Raw genomic sequence first — 22,680 nt, forward strand, 5'->3', positions numbered from 1 at the left:
GATATGCGCATCCCACGGGGGATGACGCTAACGATATGTACCTCCTCCAGTTGGATCCGGCATCGGCAAGTGTATATACACTTGCCGAATGCCAGGTCCTGTCGCCGATGATGTCGTGCTGGGTACACATTGCTTAGAGTGTACCCAGCATTAGTCTGTCACTGTCCCCCCTCATATTTCACTCTCTCATTGTCATCTGTCCCCCTCCTATTCCTCTTGTCTCTGACCCCCTCATCACTCTCTCTCCCCTCTGCCCTACTCCTTCCATGTCTGCATTGTCCCCCTCCTCTCTCGTTTTGGTGCACCCCACCAAGGGAGGGGGGGGGACGAAGGTGGGGCAAGTTGGGTTTGACCGGGAAGGAGGGGGGTGAATTGTGCCGATTTGTGGCAGTGGACCACTAAATGTGACTGGAATGATCCAGCACTGAGAAGTAATTTTAGGCTTGGTCTATCCAAGCAAGACAAATGCCAGTTGATTCAATAAGTACAGGAAACTGGAACATGATTTTTGTTATGCCTCCTCCTATAATTCCCCTCTGGACCTATAGAGATTGCAACCTCCAATAGTCTGCTGAGGAGAAGCAGAGGCAACGTTTTTATGCCTCCGCCTTTATTGTTGCGAGATAGGTCATGACAATAAATTTAAAGAATATTGAATTCCAATTGATCCAGGGGACAATTGCAATGTCTGGTAGACTGGAAGAGTCACGGTTCTGAGGCAAGGTCTTGGATCAAGCACAATGATATAGACTTAAACAAACGTTCCAAACAAATCCCCAGGGAAGCCCCCTTTTTAGTGGTCATTTGACCAACCCTCAAGTGTGAGGGTACTGTCAGGTGTAGTGGCAGGGCCATATTTTAAGCAATAGCACACTCAGGCAGGGAACGGCGGTGCAGCCGGTGCACTGGGGCCCACCACAATATAAGGATCCACACTGCCCGGCGCCGTTTGTAGTTGTATGGCAGGCTGCAGTGCAGCTTAATGCCGGGCAGTCATTAAGGCTGTGAATGAGCCGTCCGGCAGCTACACGGAAAGAGGACCAGAGCACAGTGCAGTCAGGCTCAGCACTGCAGTGCACTACTGGGTAATAGTCTCTGCAGAGAGGTCAGATGGGCATGTTCTGAGCTCTGATTGGAGGAGCCCATCACATGCTCCTCTGACCTGGAGTTTAGCAGCAGCGCAGCTTCATGGGTGTGGGCACTACAATTTGGCGTAATGTTTGGGTACTACAGTGTGGCATAATCTGTGGGCACTACAATGTGGCATAATGTGGGCACTACAATGTAGCATAATGTGTGGGTACTACAGTGTGGCATATTGTGTGGGTATTACAGTGTGGCATAATATGTGGGCACTACAGGTGGCATAATGTTTGGGGACTACAGTGCGGCATAATGTGTGGGCACTACAGGTGGCATAATGTGTGGGCACTATAGTGTGGCATAATGTGTGGGTACTACAGTGTGACATAATGTGGGGGCACTACAGTGTAGCATAATGTTGGGGCACTACAGGTGGCATAATGTGGGACACTACAGTGTGAAATAAAGGGGGGCACTACAGTGTGGTATAATGTGTCGGGCACCCACTGCATCTCCCTGTCACCTCTTCCTATTACTCTCTCCCTGTCACCCACTGCCTCTCCCCTCTCCCTGTCACACACTGCCTATCACCCTCTCCATCACGCACTGCCTATCACCTCTCACTCTCACCCTACTGCCTCTTCCCTCTCCCTGTCACCCACTGCCTCTCCCCTTTCCTTGTCACACACTGCCTGTCACCCTCTCCATATCACTCTCTCCCTCTCACCCACTGCTTTTGCCTGTCATCCACTGCCTATCTCCTCTCCCTTCACCCATTGCTTGTCAACTATCCCTCACCCTCTCCCCATCTCTGTCACCCACTGCTTGTTCCTGTCACCTCTCACCCTCTCCCCTTCACCCATTGCCTCTTCCCTCTCACCCACTGCCTGTCATCTCTTCCTGTCACCCACTCCCTCTTCCCTCTCCCTGTCACCCGCTGCCTGTTATCTCTCCCTGTCACCCACTGCTTCTCCCTGTCACCCTCTCCTTGTCACCTTCTTGTCTTTCTTTGTCTACCTCTTGCCTCTCCCATTCACCCTCTCCCTGTCACCAACTGGACTTTGAACTTGGCAAAGGGCATAGGAGCAGGGCCCAAAGCATACTTTTGAACCTGGGCCCACCAGTCACAAGTTCCGCCACTGCACTCAGGTGCTGTAGTTCACATCTGCAGCTCCTGCTTATTACTGACCTTACTTACCTGGATTACCTTACTTACCTGGATATTGTGTGCCAACCCTGCTTGTATACTGACTATTACAGTCTGCAACCCTTCCTGAATCTGCTTGTGTACTGACCATTCATGCCTGCTGCACACCTGTGCTTGTGACCTGAGGCCCTGATTCAGAGCCGGACGCTCTGAAAGAGCGCTCGCTCTGAATCTGGGCATTTTTTTTTTGTGCGGCCTTCTGGCTGCTCGCATAGCTGTGGGTGACCACCCACAGCTATTGCGAGCAGCCAGGATGATGGTTGCGATGGTCAAGACCATCGCGACCATCGGACTTGCGATGAGACCCTTGTGGTAGGGTCTCGTGCCCGCAAGCCCAAGAGAGCTTCTGGCTCTAATTGAGCCGGAAGCTCTCCCACTGACATCACTTGTGATGTCAGTAGGGCTGCCCACAAATGGCAGGCATTCGCTTGGGAATGCCTCCGCTTGTGCAGCCACCCCCTGGCCACTCCTACCAAACGGGGCGAGCTGTCAATCACCATCGACAGCTCGCCCCCTTTGGTGCGAGACCCGGAGCGACGGAGCATCCGTCGCTAGCCAGGTCTCGCGCATGCGCACAACGGAGCCGGCTCTGTCGCGCACATGCCCTGTGGGCAAACATAGACCTAGTTGCGAGCGCGCAGCGGTTGCGACCGGGTCTGAATCAGGCCCTCAGTATCCTCATAGCCACTTGCCTAGATTCTGGATTTTTACCTGACCATTTTGTCTCTGTTAGTCTTCTCCAGCATATCTTGTTACACACTACCATGTAATGCTTGAAGCTGTATATCTTTGTATGTAACAGTGCCTATGTAAAACTATAATATCACTCACATACGTCCTGGGGCCAACTGAATACTGGTGAGCATTGCTGTCTTATGTGAACACCAGATGCAAGTTCTACTGGGCTGGTAGCATACATTATACAGCCATAGTTAAAGGCAGCTTTTTCCATGCATGCGCTTAGAGCTTAAGTTTCTTAATTAAAGTAATAATATTATGCAAACATAGCCTGTCTGGATATTTGATACAAATATGTTTTTTTATATATATATTTTATAGCTCACTGCAGGGAGCTTGACTGTGAAATGGTCTATGGATTTTCACAGTAATGCTCAGATTTTCAAGTGGTTCAGAGATTTTCAGGATCGTTCAACCACTTGGTGCAGGGTTTTTAAAAGATTGAATGCATCTACAAGAAATAGTATAATTTAATCACTGTATAGTATACTATAACTTTGGCATTCCTTTAAGCTACAGATGTGTTCACATACATCTATCCTCCGTGCGATATAAGTCTTGTAACACATAACGCGTGAGCGTCGTGCGACTTGCATCTTTTCCTGATACTTTTTCTCTAAAAATGCGTCTTATTCGCAAAGTAAAGCAAATAGGACACACAGGCTGATTAAAATGATATGCGACATGCCTATATTCTGTGTGCGACTGTGGGTGTATATTACAGTGTCAGCGTCTGTGACACTGTAACGTAGCATTTTGCATGCAAACACAGCATGGCACGACTAGAAGGGCTGTTTAATGCGCAAGGAGGCTAGATGTATGTGGACATATCCGTATATTTAAACCTCGTGTGTCTGTATGATTCCTAATCATGCAAGTAATCGGGTCTTTAACCAAAAGAAATAGCATACAGAAGAGCGGGCATCCTTATCGTGTTCCTCTACCCAACTGAAAACTGCAAGAAGCATAGCCATTCATGCAAATCCTTGCTGTAAGAGCAAAAGCGGTCTAACCCAACTAATGACTGGTATGGCACAACACAACATAACACCTTTCAGAGATACACCCATTCCACAGAATCAAATGCCTTGGCAGCATCAAGGAACACTACCTTATCACCATTGCCATGTGACAACAGTAAATGTGTAAATAAATGTGGACACAAAGAAGAACACAGAACATTACTGTTAGGCAGGAGACTGCAAGTTTGTATCTCAGGTGATGCAAGATTCAGAAACTGATATCCAGTGCTTCTTTTTTTGTAGATTTCATAGTCCTGGTAGCTTCACTGGCTGTGATCGCAGCTGGGACTCAGGGTAACATCTTTGCAACTTCAGCTCTGCGCAGTATGCGATTCCTGCAGATCCTGCGTATGGTGCGTATGGACCGAAGAGGAGGCACTTGGAAATTGCTGGGTTCCGTCGTGTATGCTCACAGTAAGGTAAGTGGCTTATTTTATATATAAAATTCATTGGTCTGTTTGTTTGTCTGTCTGGTTATGCATTCGGACAGCCCTGCACCCATTGGGATGAAACCAATGTAAGGTGGTCCAGTTAGATCCTGGCCAGGTTTTAGGGGGGTTAGGGTCCCGTCGGACCTTCTGTTGGTGTATGCTGGGCAGAACTTTGACCCGGGGAGCCTGTTCTGAGTCTTCCACTGGATGGATTTGGGCAAAAACTTCACAGAGTGGTAACATTGGATCCCAGAAGACATACTAGTGGGTTGAGGTCCCAGTCGGACCCCCCGTTGGTATACACTGAGCAGAACTTTGTCCCAGGAAGCCTGTTCTGGGCCTTCCACTGGATGGATTTGGATGAAAACTTCACTGAGATGTGGCAACTGGTCTGGGATGTCTAATGGAGTGGTTGGGGTCCCGGTTGGATCTCACAACGGAGTACAACTAGGCAAAATTTTGACCCAGGGAGACTGTTCTGGGCCTTCCACTGAATGGATTTGGACAACATCACATAATAAAACTTAATAACTTGAAGATTTATATCTGGGCAACAATGGGTACTTCAGCTAGTACATTATAAATGTGAAGTATGCTAACCACGCAGTATACCCTCACTTGTCAACCAAAAAGCTACCATACTTATGCACCTACACTGGCCACAAGTCTGGCTGTTCCAAGCTGATTTACCAGGCTATAATATGTTTGGTCACAAATGTATTAAAATCTATGTAAAACATTTGGTGGAGTCTATGAGCACTCCCACATTGGAAGCAGCAGTTAGTTTTCCACTACACTGTTGGCTTGATGTATGTGCCAGTTTGTGGTTATTTGAGATATGTGAGTGTGGAATCTACTGACACAAGCTATTTATAGTATACAATATAATTACCTGTGCCTACTTTTAACATCAATAGTATTTATTAAGAACATTTTTCAAATACAGAAATCCGAAATATTCAAATACAACTTTTTGTATATTTAGAAAACGGAAAAAAAAGAAAAAGAAAGCAAAGAACAAAAACAAAAAACACAAAATAAAGTAAAATAAAATATAATAAAATAAAATAGATTTAAAATGAAAAAAAGGGGGGAGAGTTGGGGAGGGAAGAAAAAAAATAAAACAGAAAATCAATGAGCAATGTCAAATAGAGACATCTGGAGACACAGTGAAACACCTATACAGCATGTGGGTAATATCTTACCAACAAATAGCACAAACTAAAATCCGAATCAGGTATCTTGCTGCGGCAAAACTTGGGAATCCGGAATAGGGGGACTAGGAATATGGATCTGTTGAAGGGCACCAGCTCCATCAGTGACGTAAAGATGCCTAGACATCGATTTCACCAATGGAGAATTAGGTGAAGTAGAATAGGGAACATCATAAGTCTCCATTTCAAAATTATACTGAATTTTTGAAGATGGAGATATAATGGTGGGATTCGGAGATTTCCAGTGTAGCTCTAGCCGCCAGCAAAATTTGGCCTGTCAGATAACGTTCACTTTTAGGAATAGAACAGGGACACCAATTAAGCAATGCTAGAATTGGATTTGGATTAACAATCATACCAAGAACTTTAGAAAACAAGTCAAATACCTCAATCCAAAAACCTCAAAGGATTGGGCAATCCCAAAAAACATGAAAAATGGTACCCTCCTGAGAACATTGTCTCCAACAAAATTTTGAGCAGGAAGACCACATTTTGTGCAATTTAATTGGCGTTAGATAGAGTCTATGGAGTAGTTTAAAATGCATCTCTATATGATTCGTACACCTAGACATGTGAAACAAATTAGTATAGATACTTTCCCATTGTAGTGGGGTAAAAGTATGCTGCAAATCAAATTCCCATTGGAGTTGCGTTGTAGACTTATTGATAGGTGTAGACTGTATAACCACATACCAATGAGAAATATCCCCCCTAGAATTTTGTGAAGACAGTTTACTCAAGATCAATGGAGGAGGTAGGGACAATGCTTTGGGCAATTTATGCATGTCGCGAAGCCAGTGGGTTATTTGGAGGTAGGAATAATGGGCTGTAGTGGGGACTCTAAATGTTGTTTGGAGTTGGGAAAAAGACAGTAGAGAATCACTGAGAAAAAAATCATTTAGAGTAGATACCCAATGAGGGATCCATAAGGTAAGGGAGAGATGGGGAATTAAAAAACTCAACGCTTTAATAGATAAATTTCTTGAGACCCCATTCCGCATTACATATAACAGTAGTATCCCATACCTTTAGAGCATTCACAATAGCTAATGGGCAAAACTTAGTAAGGGGGCGGACCTGTTTTGGAAGCCAAAGCAGATCTGTTAGAGGGAATCCCGCCACTGTAGTACGTTCTAGGTCGACCCAGGGTTTGACCTGTGCCTACTTTTAATGTCAATGTTAAGGTTACTCTGCAGTGAGTATTGTGCTCTGTGTTCCGCTGTTAGTTATACCACTTCCTTTGTATTAAACTCAGGAGGCTAACACACCCCAAAACAAGGCTCTGTGGCAGTGTTGTCTGCAACAGTGATTTTCAACCTTTTTCAACTTGAAGCAAACCAAGCGCAAGATTTTAAAATTGCCAAGGCACACCATCCGGCGATGCGGCGTTCGCGACCGATGGAAAAACATGCACATTGGCTCCCACATAAAAAAACACACTACATTGGCCTCCACAGGAATAAACCACACACATTGGCCCCAGAGAAATAACACACACATACATTGGCCTCCACAGGAATAAAACACCCATACATTGGCCTCTGCAGGAATAAAATACACATACATTGGCCTCCACAGGAATAAAACACACATACATTGGCCTCTGCAGGAATAAAACACACATACATTGGCCCCCGCAGGAATAAAACACACATACATTGGCCCCCGCAGGAATAAAACACACATACATTGGCCTCTGCAGGAATAAAACACACATACATTGGCCTCCACAGGAATAAAACACACATACATTGGCCTCCACAGGAATAAAACACACATACATTGGCCTCTGCAGGAATAAAACACACATACATTGGCCTCCGCAGGAATAAAACACACATACATTGGCCTCTGCAGGAATAAAACACACATACATTGGCCTCCACAGGAATAAAACACCCATACATTGGCCTCTGCAGGAATAAAACACACATATAAAACACACATACATTGGCCTCCACAGGAATAAAACATGCATACATTGGCCTCTGCAGGAATAAAACACACATACATTGGCCTCTGCAGGAATAAAACACACATACATTGGCCCCCGCAGGAATAAAACACACATACATTGGCCCCCGCAGGAATAAAACACACATACATTGGCCCCCGCAGGAATAAAAAACACATACATTGGCCCCCGCAGGAATAAAATACACATACATTGGCCCCCGCAGGAATAAAATACACATACATTGGCCCCCGCAGGAATAAAACACACATACATTGGCCCCCGCAGGAATAAAATACACATACATTGGCCACCGCAGGAATAAAATACACATACATTGGCCCCCGCAGGAATAAAACACACATACATTGGCCCCCGCAGGAATAAAACGCATACATTGCCCCCCACAGAAAAATAATTACAGTGGCTGGCCACACAGAATAATTATAAACCACACTGCTCCCCATACACAAAAAAAACACTGACTGACCCCTACAGAAAAAAACCCACATTGCTCCTACATTGCCTGCCCCCCCCCCCCCCAAAAAAAGAAGAAAAAAAAAAAACAGCAACACATTGGCTCACACAAGAATATAAATTTTTTGGCACCTACCTGTGCCTCATTGGCTGACGGTGCAGAGCTGTTAGCACAGCAGACTGCAGGCTGGCGGGTGGAGCGGGCGGGATGACTAGCTGGCTGAGCGGGCGCGCCTGAGCTTCCCAGAAGAGCTCAGCGTCAGCGCTGCCTGGGCCACACTGACTGCACTGAAGTAATCTGATCGGCGGCTCTGAGAGCCTCTGTCAGCGGGCTCTGGCGGCGGCACACTAAACAACTGCCGGAGGCACACTGAGAACCGCTGGCCTACAATATGATGCACATAATGTATTCTGGTGAAAGTAGCTTGCACTTTTTAAGTACTTTTTTAAGTAACATTAAAACACATCCAATTTCTCTTGATGATCATAATCAACAAGACACTGAAGTCCTTGCCCTTGTTTGTGGGATACCTCATGTAATCACCCACACAGGCTCTACAAGTCTTCTTTGAGGTAGAAATGCATAGTTCAAAAAGTCCTTTGCTGTCTCTGAGGTTTCAAACCATAGTAGATTGAAATATGCTGTGGCCAGAGTGTGAGTAGGATGTTATGTGTGGATATTGTATTCAAGGTACAGTGTATTTTCAACAAAGAAAGTGTTTATTTTCCTTTTCAGTGTGTTTTATTTTATATTCTAACTGTGCCACCACGCTGTTTAAGTATCTTCTTTTTTTTTTTAAATGTTTTCTGTCTATTAGCCTGTAAGTTATATAACATGCTGTATTTCCAAAGAGACTATATTGCTCTTTGTTCTCCTTCTCATTACGTGTCACTGTCACTCCAGGAGCTGATCACCGCATGGTATATTGGATTTCTGGTGCTAATTTTTGCCTCCTTCCTCGTATACCTGGCAGAAAAAGATGCTAACAAGGAGTTTTCCACCTACGCTGACTCTCTTTGGTGGGGGACGGTAAGTTTTCTTTCTACCCTATCCTATCTTGAGCTTGCTGGTTTCTCAAAAATCTATGCAACCTAACTAATGTCTACTGTAGGTTAGATATGTGTCTTTTATTCTTAAACATCAAATTGAGAGATGTCTTCCTTCATCTATTGTACATTACGCCACCATGTAGATTACTGAAATGAAATGATGGAACACAAACCACAACTTTTGCATCTTCCTACCTCTGGGCCATCTCTACCATTAGGCGACATGAAATCACTCGTCCAGTATTTTTAATGTCCCCTTGGCACCCCCACCTGGAGCACAAGTGACTGACATGAAGGAGAGGCAGCCTTGAGCTGTGAACCCATTGGCTGCTGCTTGTCTGTGTCAGTGAATAGGTATGATGTCACTGCCCAGCGCCGCTCTCATAGAATCAGCGGGAATCACTGAATCATAGATTCACTGCCTCTAAGGGGTGGGGTGAGGTCTAAGGAGCTCATTCAGATCCGCTCGCAAGATGCAATCGCTCGCAAAAAGGGGCCGGCTATTTAAATTAAGCGCTCGCACTTCATCGCTATGTTTCAGCGAGCTATGGCAAAGTGCACTCGCAAATGTCTGAAGACGTCCCCTTGCCACTCGCAACACACGTCATCTCCGGGAAATGAAGGATTAATCGGGACCATCGTCTGCCATCGGAGCTGCTCGCAGCCCTTGGGGTTGCCTTAGCCTGCCGCAAGCACAGCGATCAGCACTGGCTGAAATACATGCAGGTGACGTGTACAATGACGCTACTTTGCTAATTATGCACGCCCTTTAAATGGCGTTTTGGCGGCCTGACATGCCTGCGTTTGCACATCCACTCCCCCATTCACAAGAACCTTCCCCTGTTACCACCCACAAACGGCGCTAGCTGTCACTCAAAGCAGCGACCTGATAGTGGCTTACAAGCTACCAAAATCAGAGCGCAATGAATGGCTTGTGCACGCGCACTGCGAATTATACGCATGTGTAGATGGGCGAACATCGCTCAGAGCGGGTCTGAATCAGGTCCTAAGTGCGCACAGTGCTTCCACCAGTCCTCAGTTGCCTAACTAAAATATTACCTCTAAACAAAGTTGAGAATACTTCTAATTATTACATTTATGTTTGGTAAAAACATATGGCACTAAATTATACTTTCAAGAAAGATAGAATTGTACAGCTAAACAGCACAGGACAATCTGTCCCAGATTTCCCAGATCCCAGAAGAGAAACAGTAATGACCACTTTCAAGCTTTGGAGTTTTATTTAACCCCTTTGGCACTGAAGCTATTTGCCATTTTTTGGGCTGGTTACGTTCCAACATTAATATTGGTAATTGTTTATCCTGTACCCACATAAATTATACCTTGTTGTTTTTATTTACCAAGAAGACCGGGTTTCCCAAAAATAGCATTATTTTGCTTATTTCTCCTTACACGGCAAAAGACAATATACCCAAAAATTGGCAAAAAAGTTGCCTTTTCATTAAAAGTGTAGTAATTGCAAATGTGTGTATTTTTTATTTCTTTTTTTGCTAACCACCACCAAGAAATACCACAGATCTTGCTACAGCAATAATACACATTTTCAGAATAAACTCTGCATTTGTAAATGATTATTCAATTTGTTTCCTTTTTGTTTATATAACCTGTTGTATCATATGAGCGGAATCCCTGTGTTTATTGATGGCAAGATATGGGAGAGCAGGGCATTAGAAACTAACCCCATTTCTGAACTTCTTAACTCATTCTATAGTATCAGTTTTATTGTATGGTGAAAACTACAAAATGGGCATAGTATTTCCAGTGCCCTTCAGGTTATTGATGGGGTAGATATTCCCTCATCCCTGGGCATAATAATTTATGCAGTGCAGGGGTTATTCTTCGGTGATCACATCACAATAACTTTGGTCATGGGTCACATCATGGGAAAGAGGGGGCTCCTCTCTTTCAAACTAGGGTACCCTTGAGTATGTCGGAAAAAGCACACCCCAATTTCTTTGCTTTTACATTTTTTGTAGTGTTTTTTCCTGGAGTGGTGGGCTTTATGTAATGACGTCACCAGTTAGGTGATGTCATGAAGTACTGCCCTATCCAGGGTCCGAGCAAGAACTCTTAGTAGGTGGGACTTATAGGTAAGTCCTCCTCTCCCATTTGAACCAGTCCTAAAGATAAGTCCCGGTTAACCTTAGCACTGTCTATACATTTCTTAGCTGAAAAACATGCATGAAACAAGTGGAGTATTTATTTTAGCCACTGGGATTACTTTTCTACAGCAGGCTGTCATGTTAGTAAGGAGGTGCTTCTCTAATACAGAAGACTTTGTGAATTGGTTTATTTACTGGAAGGGGTCGTGCCAATGATGTTGCTGTAACTCATATAACTGCAATCTGAAATCAACACTCATGAGTTAAAACATTATGACTACTCCCATATTAAGTGAATGGCAATGTCCATCATGTAACAACAGTGTATGCACTGTTGTCATGGACACATTAGACGATAAGCTGACATTACGTACTCCTTGTCAGTATCTTGAATGCAGAAGATATGGGAAGGTATAAAGTCCTAAGTGACTTTGATACAGTAGTCCCATTTAGCGCACCATGGACTTTGCAACTTGGCCATGCCAATCCTAAATACTTTGCAACTTGGCCATGCCAATCCTAAATACCTAGTACACTGTAAATTAATTATGTAGTAAAATTGAGGAAAAGGTAGCACAACGGAGGAACAAGTAGCAAAATTGAGGAAAAAGCATGGGGTGACAGACTAAGGACCTGATTCAGATCCGCTCGCTAGATGTGGCAGCTTGCTCCCAGCCTATGGTAATTCATCTAAATGACGTCAAGGCAGCCGCTCGCACGGCAAGGCATAAGCACACCCACTATGTCTTGGCGAGCGATCACTTTGTGTTTGTAGACGCCCACCAGCCTGTCTTTAGCTGCCCACTAGCTTACGTCATCTCCAGGAAGTATATACAACCATCGGTACAACGGGTTCCATCAGCACTTGCGGTTGACTGTACCCTACCACAAGCACTGCGATCACTTCAGTGTATTATTCAACCAGGTGACGTGTACTTTGACGCTGCCTGTTAATTATGCACGCCCCAGAAACGGCGTGAAAACACTCTGACACGCCTGCGTCCGCAACTCCACTTCCCCGTTACTACTGGCCTGCCCCTGTTACCACCCACAAATGGCCTCTCCTGTCACCCATTCCACTGGGCTGTCTTTGCAGGGCAAGCGAGCACATTCCGATCACTCATATTAGCTTGCGCACGCGCACTGCGAGCTACACGCATTAGCGAACATTGTCTGCAACGAGCGGCCGTTTGCTAGCGAGCGGGTCTGGATCAGGTCCTAAGTCTTCTAATTGCGGCCAAACTCAGGTTTGGCTAGACCTGCCCAGAGGCGCGGAGTCTAACTCACTTGGTGGTTTTCTCCAGTGACCTCTCCAGTTGGGATTTGGTTTTCGCCACACCAAGTGAGCAGGCCGCGGCCTTCTGGAGAGGTATCTAGGAATGATAGAAGACTGTAAACAATACTGAAATCACCAAAACTGGGAACACTAGAAATAACACAAGGATACTGGGAATTAAATAACACTGGAATGGAACTGAAAGGGAATGACACTCGAAACACTAGGAAGGGATGATCCAGAGGTAGACTTGCACAGGAAGACACAGGGAATATAACCACGAAGGTGCACTTGGGACACACAGAAGTTCTTGCCACAGACTAGGATCCGGGTAGTGAGTACGCAGAATAATTCCAGACGTAGGATTGTGTACTGAGGGCCTGATTCAGCAAGGAACGCACGGATGCAGACGCACACGCACCCGTCCGCTGCGGGTATATGCTAATGCATGTGTACGCATGCAGAATAAGTAGACGCCTAGCAAAACACAATACCTCCCACTTCCCTTAACGTTCGTTTTATTATACCACGCAAAACAGCGGAAACATTGGTAACATCGAGAACCATCGAACGCAGCATATTAGTGGTTGACTTGACTCCACACAGGATGTGTGCCACTTCCTGTGTGCAAGTAGACCTCAGGCTACAGCCGTCGCCGCAAGGGCTTAATCATGCACGCCCCTAAAATGGCGTCCAAACGCACAGACACGCCTGCGTTTGCCCGTCCACCCCCACAAAATGGCACTTCCTATCAATCACTTTTCTCTGGGTCTGCGTTGCCTCTGCACACGCAGTAATCATCGCAATAGCTAGTTCTCGCATGCCCAGAGCTAAAACATCGGCCGAGTGTGTGCATTCTCTCCTGTGCGTTCCTTGCTGAATCAGGCCCTGAGTGCACTGTGAATCCAGACGCAATTTAGTGTACAGCGGGCCTGATTCAGACCCGCTTGCAAGCGCACAGTGCTCGCAAGTGAGTCGATGTTTGCCCCCTGCGCATGTGCCGAGGACCACGTGCGCATGCGCGAGCCCCAGCGAGCGACTGAAGTTCAGTCGGTCTAGGACTCGCTACAAGACGGGGCAGCTGTCCAAGATGATTGACAGCTCGCCCCGTTTTGTAGGCGGGTAGGGTGGGTGGTTGAGTAAACTCAGGCGTTCCCAAAGGAACGCCTGGCGTTTCTGGGCAGCCCTACTGACATCACTAGTGATGTCAGTAGTGGACTTCCTGCTCTAGAAGTCCACAGGAAGTCCACGCGGGCTTGCGGGGGCAGAGACCCTACCACAGGGTCTCGTCTCAAGCCCGATGGTCGCGATAATCGCAACAGTCTCCAAGCCGCTCGCACAAGCTGTGAGTGGTCACCCACAGCTTTGCGAGCGGGCTGGTGAGAAAAAAAAACACGCCCATCAGAACTGCGAGCTGCCTGAATCAGGCCCAGAGTGTACTGTAAATCCAGACGCAATTTAGCGTACAGAGGGCCTGATTCAGACCCGCTTGCGAGCGCATAGTTGTTAGGCAGTGCGCACGTGAAGCGCTCGCGAGCGACGGAGCAAGCGCAAAAAGCACTTGTTCTGGCGCTCGCATCCAAAAGGGGCGGCAGTCGATGTTGATCGACAGCTCGCCCCGTTTGGAAGGCGGGGCAGGGGGGTGGCTGGGCAAACGGAGGCGTTCCTGCAGTTCCTGCCTGTGGCCCTGGTTCAGAGGCGCTCGCAAAAAGCGCTTGTTTTTTTAGTTGCGGCCTCCTGGCCGCTCACATAGCTGTGGGTTACCACGCACAGCTTATGCGAGCGGCCAGGTGATCACCCACAGCTTTGCGAGCGGGCTGGTGAAAAAAAAAAACACGCCCATCAGACCTGCGAGTTGCCTGTATCACGCCCAGAGTGTACTGTGAATCCAGACGCAATTTACAGAGGGCCTGATTCAGACCCGCACGCAAGCGGGTCGATGGTGGCCCAGTGCGCACGCGCGGCGTGCGCGAGCACTGGAGCGCAAAAAGCACTCGCTCCTTGCCCACCACAAAAGGGGCGGCTGTCGATGTTGATGTTTTGTAGGCGTGGTGGGGGGGTGGCTTCACAAACGGAGGCATTCCCAAGCGAACGCCTGTCATTTGTTGGCGGCCCCACTGACATCACCAGTGATGTCAGTGGGAGAGCTTCCGGCTCAATTAGAGCCGGAAGCTCTCTGGGGCTTGCGGCCACGAGACCCTACCACAAGGGTCTCGTCGCAAGCCCGATGGTCGCGATGGTCTTGACCATCGCGACCATCATCCTGGCCGCTCGCAATAGCTGTGGGGGGTCACCCACAGCTATGCGAGCGGCCAGGAGGCCGCTGCAAAAAGAAAAACACCCAGATTCAGAGCGTCCGGCTCTGAATCAGGGGAAGAGGGCCTGATTCAGAGCCGGACGCTCTGACCAGAGCGCTCGCTCTGAATCAGTGCCCTCCTACCTGTTCTTGGAGCGGCCTCTTAGACGCTCGCATAGCTGTGGGTTACCACCCACAGCTATAGCGAGCGTCCATGATAATGGTCGCGATGGTCAAGACCATCGCGACCATCGGGCTTGCGACGAGACCCTTCGGTAGGGTCTCGCTGCCGCAAGCCCTGGAGTGATTTTGGCTCTATCAGAGCCAAAATCACTCCCACTGACATCACTACTGATGTCAGTGGGGCCGGCCCCAGATGTTAGGCGTTCCCATGGGAACGCCTCCGTCTGGCAGCCACGACCCCGGCACGCCCACCAAAGGGGGCGTGCTGTCAGTCACCATCGACAGCACGCCCCCTTTAGTGCGAGACCCCGAGCGACGGATTCCTCGTCGCTCGCCGGGTCTCGGGCAGCGCTCGCTCTGAATCAGGGCCGTCCCTCCCTCAACTTGGAGCGGCCTCATGGACGCTCGCATAGCTGTGGGTTACCACCCACAGCTATAGCGAGCGTCCATGATGATGATCGCTATGGTCAAGACCATCGTGACCATCGGGCTTGCGACGAAACCCTGCGGTAGGGTCTCGCTGCCGCAAGCCCTGGAGTGATTTTGGCTCTATCAGAGCCAAAATCACTCCCACTGACATCACTACTGATGTCAGTGGGGCCGGCCCCAGACGTTCCCATGGGAACGCCTCCGTCTGGCAGCCACGCCCCCGGCACGCCCACCAAAGGGGGCGTGCTGTCAGTCACCATCGACAGCACGCCCCCTTTAGTGCGAGACCCCGAGCGACGGATTCCTCGTTGCTCGCCGGGTCTCAGGCATGTGCACGACGGAGCTCCCTCCGTCGTGCGCATGCGCATTCGGGCACCATCGACCCGCTTGCGAGCGTCCTGCGCTCACGAGCGGGTCCGAATCAGGCCCAGAGTGCACTATGAATCCAGACGCAATTTAGTGTACAGAGGCCCTGATTCAGACCCGGTCGCAAGCGCTGAGCGCTCACAACCAGGTCGATGGTGGCCCAGAGCGCATGCGCACAACAGAGCCGGCTCCGTCGTGCGCATGCGGGAGACCCAGATAGCGACGGGCAATCCGTTGCTCCGGGTGTCGCACCAAAGGGGGCGTGCTGTTTATGTTGAGTGACAGCACGCCCCCTTTGGTGGGCGGGCTGGGGGGGTGGCTGCCCAGACGGAGGCGTTCCTATGAGAACGCCTACCGTCTGGGGGCGGCCCCACTGACATCTCAAGTGATGTCAGTGGGAGAGCTTTCGGCTCTGTTAGAGCCGAAAGCTCTCTGGGGCTTGCGGCCACGGGACCCTACCACAAGGGTCTCGTCGCAAGCCCGATGGTCGTGATGGTCTTGACCATCGCGACCATCATCCTGGCCGCTCGCATTAGCCGCTCCATAAAAAAAAAAAAAAGATGCCCTGATTCAGAGCGAGCGCTCTGTCAGAGTGTCCGGCTCTGAATCAGGGCCAGAGTGCACTATGAATCCAGACGTAATTTAGTGTACTGAGGGCCTGATTCAGACCCGCTCGCAAGCAGGTCGATGGTCCCCCACTGCGAATGCACCACCTCCGGCGTGCGGATGCACGAGACCCGTCCAGTGACGGCTGCTCCGTCGCTACGGGTCTCGCTACAAGACGGGATGGTTGTTGATGTTGTTTGACAGCTCGCCCGGTTTTGTAGGCGGGGAAGGTTTTGCCTGGCGTTTCTGGGCGGCCATACTGACATCACTAGTGATGTCAGTAGTGGACTTCCTGTTATATTAGAGCAGGGAGTCCACCCGGGCTTGCGAGAGCTGAGACCCTACCACAGGGTCTCCTCGCAAGCCCGATGGTTGCGATAATCACGACGGGCTCCAGGCCGCTCGCAAAAGCTGTGGGTGGTCACCCACAGCTTAGGGAGCGCCCTGAAGGAAAAAAAAAATGCCCTGATTCAGAGCGAGCGCTCACCAGCAGGGAGTGGCTCTGAATCAGGCCCTAAGTGCACTGTGAATCCAGACGTAATTTTAATATACTGAGGGCCTGATTCAGCAAGGAACGCACAGGAGAGAACGCACGCACTCGGCCGATGTTTTAGCTCTGGGCATGCGCAAACATCGCAGTGCGAGTGCGTGAACTAGCTGTTGCGATGGGCACTGCGTGTGCAGAGGCAACGCAGACTCAGAGAAAAGTGATTGACAGGAAGTTCCGTTTTGTGGGGGTGGATGGGCAAACGCAAGCGTGTTTGTGCGTTTGGAAGGCGTTTTAGGGTCATGCATAATTAAGCCCTTGCGGCAACGGCTGTAGCCTGATGTCTAGTTGCACTCAGGAAGTGGCACACATCCTGCGTGTGGTCAGGTCAACCACTAATATGCTAATGTGTTCGATAGTTCTCAATGTTTCCGCTGTTTTGCGTGGTATAACAGAACGCACGTTAAGGGAAGTGGGAGGTATTATGTTTTGCTAGGCGTCTGCTAATTCTGCATCCGTATGCATTTATTAGCATATACTCACAGCGGATGGGTGTGTGCGTCTGCATCAATGCGTTCCTTGCTGAATCAGGCCCTGAGTGTACTGTGAAGCCAGACGCACAGAGAGGATGGGGCAAAGAAACTGGATGAAGTACTGATGGCGAAAATCGATCCTGTTACTGGGAGAACACAAGGGAAAGTAACTGGTAGCAAAACTAAAACAACTCGAGAAAAGATAGTAGCACACACAAGTATCTTGACTTGGAGCACTCTAGGAGATGAAACTTGGAACTCAGGCAATCAGCTACAGCTGAAACATGTATTACAGGGAATTCAGCTTGAGGTCTGAATGGCACATTTAGAATTCGGCATGAAGGTGAGACTTGGAACTCTGGCAATCAGCTTCAACGCTGAAAACAGGTAACAGGGAGTTCAGCTTGAGGTCTGAACAGCACGCTGGAAAGAGTATTGCTGGAAGTCACTGGAACACTGAAGACATGAAGAAAAGAAGGATGTCATGAAAGAACAGCATCGTTCTGTCATAGCCGCAAGCCAGTCAGAGTGCCCATGCTAACCCATGTCATCCCTTGAAAGTGCCTACAATGGGCTCGCGAGTGTTGAAACTGGACCATGGATCACTGGAAGAAGGTTGTCTTATCCAATTAAATACATTTTCTTTTGCACCATGTAGTACGCGTGGGTTGTTTACGTAGGGAAGGGATACTACCAGGATGTATTGTAGGAAGAAAAAAAAGATGGTGGAGGGTGTGTGATACTTTGGGCAATGTTCTGATGATCAACCAAGTGTCCGCTCATTCATGTGGACATTAATTTGACATGTACCACATACCTATGTTGTGGACCAGGTACATCCTTTCATGGCAATGGTATGCTCAACTGAAGTGGTCTCGTTCAATAGGATAATGCGCCCTGCCACACTGCATGAATTGTTCTAGAATGGTTTGTGAAATTCCTCAGATGTCAATCCAATTGAGCATCTGTGGGATGTGTTGGGACAATAGCTTCAATCCATGACGGCTCCACTTCGCAACTTACAGGACTTAAAGGCTCATCTGGTAATGTCGTGGTACCAGATACCACTAGACACCTTTAGTGGGCTGGTGGAGTCCATGACTTGGTGGGTCAGAGCTATTTGGTGACAGAACATATTAGACAGGTTGTCAGAATATTTTGGCTCATGAATGTATGAATGTGTATCAGATCCCATTAAGACACTGCCCATAAATGTGAGAAGAGCTTTTGCAATTTAATGTGGGGTGGTAATTCTTTGCTTTTAAAAGCTAGATTGGAATGTCATCTTAACTATGAATAATTCATTTTATTCCACAATTCTTATATGAAAATTTAAATATTGGGATTTAGTGGCTCTTTCACGTTCATCATAAGCAATTTATGTTACCTTAAAACATTTTTTTATTTGAAACAATCATTTTTTAAATAATATTGGCATAGTCTCTCATTATAATTTCAACTGTAATGACTTTTTAATACAGTTCTGCTGTTTCAAGAGAAGTTGTATACCCTTTTTACACTTAATGTATTATTTTTTTCTTTCCATGTCTGCTGACAGATTACACTCACAACTATTGGTTATGGTGATAAGACACCTCGCACTTGGCTTGGTAGAGTCCTGGCGGCTGGGTTTGCGCTTCTTGGCATCTCTTTTTTTGCACTCCCTGCGGTGAGTAAACAAGCCTATCGCTTCAATTATCATCAACTGGTATAAGTGGTGGAATAAGACATTTTTTTCTCTTACAGGGAATTCTGGGTTCAGGATTTGCACTGAAAGTTCAAGAACAGCATAGACAGAAACATTTTGAGAAGCGCCGGACCCCAGCAGCTAACCTTATACAGGTATGGCTAAATATGGTATAATCTGAGGAGGAACAGTTAGGGCCTTCTTTAATAGGACACTTATAAAAGTGACTGTATTTGTGTATATAGTAAATTCATGGTTATGTGGCTGTTTATTTTGTTTAAATGGTCTTTAACAGTAGTCTCATAGTAGATTTGGGTCCCGGACTATAGACAGACAGTAATTAGTTAGACAATGTCTAGATAGACACCAGATGTTAGACAGTTAATATTTAGACAAGGATAAAAGTTCGACACAGACAAAAGTCAGGCACACTAAAGTCAGACATGTAAAAAGTTCGACAGGTACAAAAGATCGGCAGGGTCAAAAGTTCGATGTGAAAAAGATCGATACAAAACTGGTCGACACATATTTTTTTTTGTTTTTTAGGGTTAGGCACTTACTGGAGGGTTAGGCACTTACCTCCACGGTTAGGGTTAGGCACGTACCCAGACGGTTAGGCACAAGGAGGGAGGGTTAGGGTTATGCACCAAGGGGAGGGTTAGGGGTAGAATGAGGGCTAAAAAGCAAAAAAAAATAATTGTCGACCATTTTTGTGTCGACCATTTTCGTGTTGAACATTTGACCCTGTCGACCTTTTGTACCTGTCAAACTTTTTACATGTCTATCTTTAATGTGTCTGACTTTTGTTTGTGTCTAACTTTTTTCCCTGTCTTACTACTGACTGTCTAACATCTGGTGTCTATCTAGACATAGACAGTAATTAGTTAGACAATCTCTTATACCACACCCAGTAGATTTACCACAAGGTATCAAGAGAAGAAATAGGTATAGGGCCGCCCTAAGTGGGGGTTTGCTGTTACTCAGAACCTCCCCCATAGTCCGTTCCCCCATCATATGGCCCATTGTCACAGTACGCCGTACTCTGGCTATTACTTACCAGGTTCAGCGGCACTGGAATCCCGGGTGGCAGGGAGTCCGCGGCACCCGCTGCTGATGTGTCTGCTCCCGGGCCCCCTCGCTGTGTGGCTGCAAAGTGCAGGTGGCCGCGGCTCTCCTAGGATTGCGTGCGCCGAACTGCAGGAAGATTTAAAGGGACAGGCACACCAAACGTGAAGTCATGTTTGGCGTGAGAATTTAACTCCTTTCTATAAGAGGGATTGTCTGGCAACAGACAGGTGCCAGAGTATAGGTTCCATTACCTTACTCCAGCGTTGCTGTATATATTTGCTATCTGTTTCTGAACTTGGCTTTGTTTGAGAGCCGTTTTCGTCGGATCCCTGGTACTGCGTTTGGTGATCTGGTTCTGACCTTGGCTATCCTCCGTGACCTGCATATGTCTGCTCGTTGGTACCGTATTGTCCGTTTGGTTCTGACCCAGCCTGTTGACTACGCTGAAAGTCTTCTCCGCTACATCCAGAGTTCACCAGCACCTGTATTGGGGAACCTATTCTGAGGGCCGTGACCTGTGTGTCAGACGCAGCCAAGTCCATACCTTCTTGCGAGGGTCCCTGGTGAACACCACCAGCACATTAGACTCCGCGCTTCGGAAATAGGTCTCGCCAATCCCCAAATACGGGTTGCGTCCATTATCTACCCGAGAGTCATGACACCCATCTCATAAGGAGCCTTCCAGTTGTATGTGACTATTAGATTGTACCGTGATCTATAGACACTCTTAGGTGTATCTGTATGTATGTTCACAGATGCTTACTGATATTGCTTGTGTTCATATTTTATTAAATGTGTCTGTGTTCAGTATGCATAACTCTCATTCTCGTAAGTGAATTTTCTCTCCATAATATTTATGGGAAAGTAGAGGGTTGCTATGGAAGGTATTTATTTTCCTATCAAAATAAAAAAGCCCAGGGCTCCCCCCCTCCCCAACCACTGGCAGCAGCTGGTTTATAAATGTTAAGCTCCTCTGTATGGAGAGTGTTATACTTTGAGGTGGGGGACCTCTATGGATGCTGGAAATTGTCAAACCCAGGAGGGAAAGAGAGAGAAGGAACTTAGTATCCTGACAGTAACACAAAGCAGATTTGCCTATTAGTGGAAAATGGTGTGATCCTCGATCCTTTAAGATACAGTAGTTTTGCAGAGCAAAAGGCTAGCACTCTAAACAGTGTTATGGTGAATGGAAGTTTGCATACAAGGGAAAATGTTAAACAGTTGTGGAGACAAATATGTAAAAGATCTATGCGTGTTATATTAGCAGCAGCTGTGTATTTATTAATGTTGCATGCAGTTTTCATAATACTGTATACAGATAGGCGCCGGAAGAGGGGGGGTGGGTCAAGGGGCGCCAAAATTAAATTATATATTGCCACCCCAACATAAAATTGTTCCGACACCCCTGTGTATACATACCAAGTACAAAGTTGCACTTAAATCTAGGTCAGCTTTTTACAGCTCATAATCACAGTGTTTTTTTATTTGCTGTCGTCATAGAGATTTACTCACTGTAGACTATATAAATCCCATCTGCTATCTGTGCTACATGATTTATATACAGTTCTTTTATAAAAGTGCTCACAGCTGGTGTGGTATGAAAAGTCGACCTTCAGAATGTCGACACCCGCAACAGCGCATACACTGCCAGATGCGGCCGAGCAGTGATCAGATCAGTCGGGCATGTTGGAAGATAATTTATGCCACCTGATCATCTCTAATCGGTCATGGCCGCTCAAAAATCTGCGGATCTGGCTGATAATTGCATACTATATGCCCGGTTTAACCCATATCATCAACTGGAGATTTTGTGTGAATGGATTTATCTGTTAATGTATCAATCAAGCACAACAGAAGTGACTTAAAGTTAAATAGAATTTAGGAACGGTTATTCCTGACTCTTGTTGCAATATTAGAGCTCTGCCAATGAATGATGCTGTATTTAATGCTATATTCCCTATGTGTTGTAGATAGCCCCATGTAGTCACAATTTGTACCACTGTGAGTGATTCATTTCTCAGTAAGCACATACCTGATGTACCAGGATTAGGAGACAACAGGGGATACTGTAGCTATGTTACAGGATTTAACATATAAAATAAATGAATGAATTGCTTTACCATTTAGAGCAATCTCTACGTCAATCAGTAAACTGGCTTTTTTATTTCAGAAACATTGTTTATGTATTCTCAACAAAATAACATTGTCATAAATGTGAGGGGCATCATACTCTTCTCTCCTTCAAGGCTGCCTGGCGTCTGTATTCAACAGATGTGAGTCGTTCCTACCTAACAGCCACATGGTATTACTACGACAGTATCCTGCCTTCATTCAGGTGAGTCCTACCTCACCTAATAAGCTGTATCTTATCAAGTGAGTGATCAGTCCCTCCTTGTGACATGTCAGCATGATTTACTGTATATATTACAACAGTGTTTTAAGATGTATAA

General features: G+C 46.9%; 1 protein-coding gene across 2 annotated transcripts in view; it reads left to right on the forward strand.

Moving 5' to 3' along the window:
- Window positions 1-22,680, forward strand: part of KCNQ4 (potassium voltage-gated channel subfamily Q member 4) — a 179,493-nt gene that overhangs the window by 133,823 nt on the left and 22,990 nt on the right. For both annotated transcript variants that reach the window (XM_088462787.1, XM_088462779.1), the window contains exons 4-8: window positions 4,294-4,469; window positions 9,031-9,156; window positions 19,034-19,144; window positions 19,222-19,317; window positions 22,477-22,565. In XM_088462787.1, the coding sequence (XP_088318913.1) occupies window positions 4,294-4,469; window positions 9,031-9,156; window positions 19,034-19,144; window positions 19,222-19,317; window positions 22,477-22,565 (598 nt within the window). The remainder of the gene's footprint in view (window positions 1-4,293; window positions 4,470-9,030; window positions 9,157-19,033; window positions 19,145-19,221; window positions 19,318-22,476; window positions 22,566-22,680) is intronic.

The sequence above is a fragment of the Taudactylus pleione genome, unplaced genomic scaffold (assembly GCF_031769625.1).
Source record: "Taudactylus pleione unplaced genomic scaffold, aTauple2 ptg000007l, whole genome shotgun sequence".
Classification (NCBI taxonomy): Eukaryota; Metazoa; Chordata; class Amphibia; order Anura; family Myobatrachidae; genus Taudactylus; species Taudactylus pleione.